Source organism: Hylaeus volcanicus, unplaced genomic scaffold (genome assembly GCF_026283585.1).
Source record: "Hylaeus volcanicus isolate JK05 unplaced genomic scaffold, UHH_iyHylVolc1.0_haploid 11819, whole genome shotgun sequence".
NCBI lineage: Eukaryota > Metazoa > Arthropoda > Insecta > Hymenoptera > Colletidae > Hylaeus > Hylaeus volcanicus.
The window spans coordinates 2,315-7,104 of NW_026532849.1; the positions used below are offsets into that span (position 1 = coordinate 2,315).

Genomic DNA, 4,790 nt, shown 5'->3' on the forward strand with positions numbered 1-4,790 from the left:
AGAGAAAACCCCGACCAATCAGAGCGCGAGGATGCCGATGCAGCGCTTGCGGTAGCCAATGAGCGCGGCCGCCTAGCGCGTAGCCGTCTACGCGCGCTCTGATTCGTCGGGGTTTTCTCTTAATATCTCCTTAACGAAGCCCCATCAGACATTTTTGCAAAGGAAATTGTTGTTCAGAATCGTCTTAGCTACCTCCCATTTCCGGCTCCTTCCCGACTTTTGGGACACCCTGTATATACATCTAATGTCATAGATTAAAAATATAAAAAATATAAAAACTATCAGGTGAAGATGTTCGAGGTTAACGGAATGGGTAATTCAGCGATGGAGCAATATATTGCGGTTAAGGAAAAGATATAAATTCGTTGGAGCCGCTGATGAAATCTAAAATGTCAAGAGTTTCCGGAAACATCCGGGATATCCAGAGCTCAAACATATTCCGAGTTCGCGGGGAAGCTAGAAGAAAGTCTAACAGTAATTAACAATCGCGCCGCAAAGTCCCCGAGAATGGTATTATAAATTTTAATTTCGTAAAAGTTCGCTCGGAAAATCGCGAAAGCCAGACGGGGGACGTTGGCAGAAGATCTCAGCTGAGAAACGAGCAGAGCGCCGAAGGTGATCGAAGTCGTAGAGATAGCGTTTAGAAACAATTATCGAAGCATAGGTAAATTTCTCACGGATTATTTTTGCTCTCACTTTTGAAACCACGCTATACAGAAATTGTAGCGCGCGTATAACAAAACTCAAATAAATTTTTACGAAACGGGCCTTGGTTTTCGAAATATTCTGATTCAAAGTTCGATACGCGTCTAGTAACTCAATTCCGTGAAACCATAATCAACCATGATCAAGATTGATCGGTGGATGAAGGGATAGAGTAAAAAATTCTCACGCCACCGAGCGGAGTTCGAATCTTCGTTAGTTGCGATAGAATTTTTAATCGCGGAACGATAGAACCCATTCCGAACAACCATAAGGGTTTTGCTACACTAACGTGTATTACTATTATATAACTATTAGTATAACTATTTGTGGTCGCAAAAGCGAGAGTATGACCCGGTACTGCCGTGATAGTCCCTCGGCTGTAATGTTTCCAAAGACATTTATCTATAAGCGTAACGCAGGCAGCGTAACGAAGTCGATTCTCTTGATAATTCCGGTTTCGTAACACGTACAGGTGAAGTTAACGTGCCGTGCAAGAGGGGTGCCACCGCCCCGCGTGTCGTGGCGCAGAGAAGACGGCCAGCACATTATAATTCGGAAGCCATTTGCAGGAAGCGCTCTCAACCAAAAGTCTCACGGTAAGATTTCATATAGATGACGCTCCCGCCAATTTAACATGGAATATACAATTACGTGCATATACCGCGAACCCTGGATCCCCTTGCTATTCTAATTTCCTTATTTCGCCGGCCTTCGACTGTCTGCTGGGAACGTAACTTTCTCGAAATTCTTAACCAACGCTCGATGAGAATTTTCTCGGTTCTCTCTTTTCCTCCTACACCTCTTACCAAATATTTTCTAACCATCTTTCTTCTAATCCTTCGGGATTTCTTTTTCTCTCGTAAACAGTACGAGCTACGAGTACGCGTTATTTCGCGAAATATGCTTCGTTTCGACGGTGGAAAATTCAGCTTTCACTCGACGGAAAAACTTTCTACATGTTCTTTTTCTGGGGTTTCGTGAGATCTGCAGCGAGAAAAAAAGCTTCGATCCGAAGCGATCGTTGCCAAGCGAACTTGTAACAATTAGGATACTTATCAAAAATTCTTCATCGAAGGGCGATTTTTAGTTTCTTAAATTCTTAATTGGACCAAGAATTTTTTTTTTCCAATTTTCCAGGGTACGTATAAACATATACATTGCACGGTCGAATTTGATAACATATCAAACAAAGGCGATCGGATCGAAGTAGTAGAGTATGGAAAATCTTCGGTTCAGTTTTGCGCGATCATAAGTGAAATTTTCATTGTTTTCAAAGTTACTCAAATTCCATAACTGTTTCGAGTAACTTCTTTCGAGATTAAAATTTAAAGCGACCATTTTACGGTGTAATCGTACAGACTGTTCGCGGTGGTCGGGACATGTAACAAACGTTGTTTGTCTATAACAAAAATTTGACATTCGAGAATTGAGTTTTTTCCGGGTTGGCACATTGGCATAAAATCGCGGAATATTCGATAGAGAGAACCGAACCGGCCTTTCCTCCACCGGCCAGAACTAAACGACGTATTTAGTATTCGCTTCAGCATGGTGTTACTAATAGCGGGCAAATTTCAGCGTACCGTCGACGATGCCGTCGGGCAATGTGCACGCGAGTGCAACCCTTGCAACACGTGCTAAGTGTAGTGGCCGTAGTTACGAGCGAAAGGGATAGCGTATTGTCGGCCTACAATGGCGATAATTATCGGATATCGCGAAGCCAAGTCGCGACACACAGGCTACGAGTGCTGCAGCCTAATTCCGAGACTCCGAATCTCCGGACGCGTTGAAAAACGACCTGTTCGCGACGCGTTTTCTTCGATTCGCTCGTCGCTCTCGTTTCCAGCGTATCGCGGCCAAACAAACGCGCGAACTATTCCCTCCGCGGTACTCTTAGCCGGTCTCATCGCCTGGAACTTGCGGAACCATTGATTTTCTAGAAGCTACAGATCGCGAGGGTACCGGTAGCGAGTACTCGCGAGTGGTACTCGCGAGTGGTACTCACAATTTCTGATTTAATTACGCCGAGAGTAGCGAGTAACGCGATTGTTTACTTTCCGCAACGTAAACTGGGTCCCTTGAATTTCATTAGTAATCGTACCGCTGGGTGCTTTACGTCGGAATTTCCGGCGAAAATCGTATCGGGATCAGACGTCGCGAGCCAGACGTTTCGAATTCCTCGTCGAGCTACATCGAACCGCGACTCGGCGCTGGGTTGTTACTGCTGTCTAATGTAATCTAACGCGCGGATGATACTGCGGGTAATTATGCTGTAATTGTATTCGATTGTATAAAGAGTGCAGGATGTACAATAGGAACACGAACGAATGTTTGATTCGAAGAAAAACCAGCGAACGGGTCGATGAAGCTTTTCGGAGATCGAAACTAAACGGTTCGAATACTCTGTTTCCAACGGATTGGCATATTTGTACGGCAGCACGATGGTCGACTTTCCGATCGATGAGCTTAATTCCGGAGAGATGAAACCGATGCTCGGTAAAACTGTTTCGACGATTAGTTTCCGACAATTATCGTTTCCAGTGTCTTCGCTGGCCGAGTATCAAGGGGAGGAGCTAACGCTGACCAAGATCTCCAGGAACGAGATGGGAGTTTATCTGTGCATCGCCAGCAACGGCGTGCCACCAGCGGTCAGCAAACGTATTTTTATCAACGTTCATTGTGAGTAATAGTGATTGCACTCGGTTCGATCATTTACCGATTTTCTTCGCTCTACGATCTCCTATCTTGGTTTCTGCTTCACAGTCTCGCCTGTAATTCATGTACCTAATCAACTGGTCGGCGCTCCTCTGGGTACAGACGTGGTCTTGGAATGTTTTGTCGAGGCTTCGCCCAAGTCCATTAATTATTGGGTCAAGGATAGCGGTGAGATCGCTGTTGGACGTTTTAGCCTCTAGCTCGATACCGGAAACTTGGCACGCGCGCTTTTATATTCCCTGTGCGAGTAGATCTTGTCGTTTCGTCAATCTTTCGCTCGAGTGACGGTTTGACGCTCCTGGCAAGCTTTGCGAGGCTTGAGCTTTCGCTTTGAGTTTACAGAATTTAATATTTCTGGTTAGTTTCGCAGCCACCGGGAATTACGCAAACTTTTGTTCGGATTTTGTTTTATTCGCCACTTGACCTTTGGAATGGGTTGTAGAGATCTCTCAAACACCGTGATCTACGCGTAAACCTTCGAAGCAACGAAAGGGTTGATCTGTTCGTGGCATTAATCGAGCAGGATAGGTAATTCAGCCGCTGGCGAATCATAATTGATACGAACGCGTCATGTCCATATATTTCGATGAATCTTCTTCGAATGTACATATCGGACTATGTACGTATCGGAGGAGAAAATCGTTGCGTTTATTTCGATGTTTTTTCATTGGACATTCGATTCGTAACGATTGTGATTCGTTGGCCGAGTCGGTTCGATCTATAATATACTTTGTCTTATGTAATTTGGCCCGTTAAACTCGAATATCGCAATGAAATTTTTGTAGATCGTCTTCATCGAAGGCTTGTTTTCTTCGTAAAAGTGCGGTCTGTACGTAAACAATAAGAAACCGGACGTAACTCGACAGTTTCTATTTTTGCACGGCGATAGAAGAAATTTTCGTGGTCTATTTCAGACCAAAAAATCGAAGTTTCTCGTATATCTTTGCCTATAACGTTTAAACTATCGAATGGATTGGAAAACAATGTGAGAAGTAATCGTCAGAAATTCGATTACCTTTAATATGGTACCTTGCGCGACCCAATCGGACGTTTCTAACTCGAGGTATGTGAGTCTAACTCTAAAACGCGAAGCTATCTCAAAAAACAAAATCGAAAGAAAATTGAAAAATTCATATCTCGAAAACCTATCCATAAAAATAAATAATAAAATAATAAAAATAAATCACTCACTTTTCCACTTTTCCACTTCTCCACTTGTCTACTTATCCACTTTTGCACTTTTGCACTTTTGCACTTTTCCACTTTTCCACTTTTGCATTTTCCACTTTCTCACTTTTCCACTTCTCCACTTTTGCATTTTTCCACTTTGCATTTTTCCACTTTTGCACTTTGCATTTTCTACTTTCCCACTT

General features: G+C 43.5%; 1 protein-coding gene across 1 annotated transcript in view; it reads left to right on the plus strand.

Annotated features, from left to right (window-relative positions):
* Positions 1 to 1,177: 1,177 nt before the first annotated feature.
* The window catches only part of LOC128882446 (lachesin-like), a gene marked incomplete at its 5' end in the record, with an annotated part of 10,605 nt that continues 6,992 nt past the window's right edge, over positions 1,178 to 4,790 (plus strand). The window contains 3 exons of the mRNA XM_054134044.1: positions 1,178 to 1,301; positions 3,244 to 3,381; positions 3,466 to 3,585. Of these exons, the coding sequence (XP_053990019.1) occupies positions 1,178 to 1,301; positions 3,244 to 3,381; positions 3,466 to 3,585 (382 nt within the window). The remainder of the gene's footprint in view (positions 1,302 to 3,243; positions 3,382 to 3,465; positions 3,586 to 4,790) is intronic.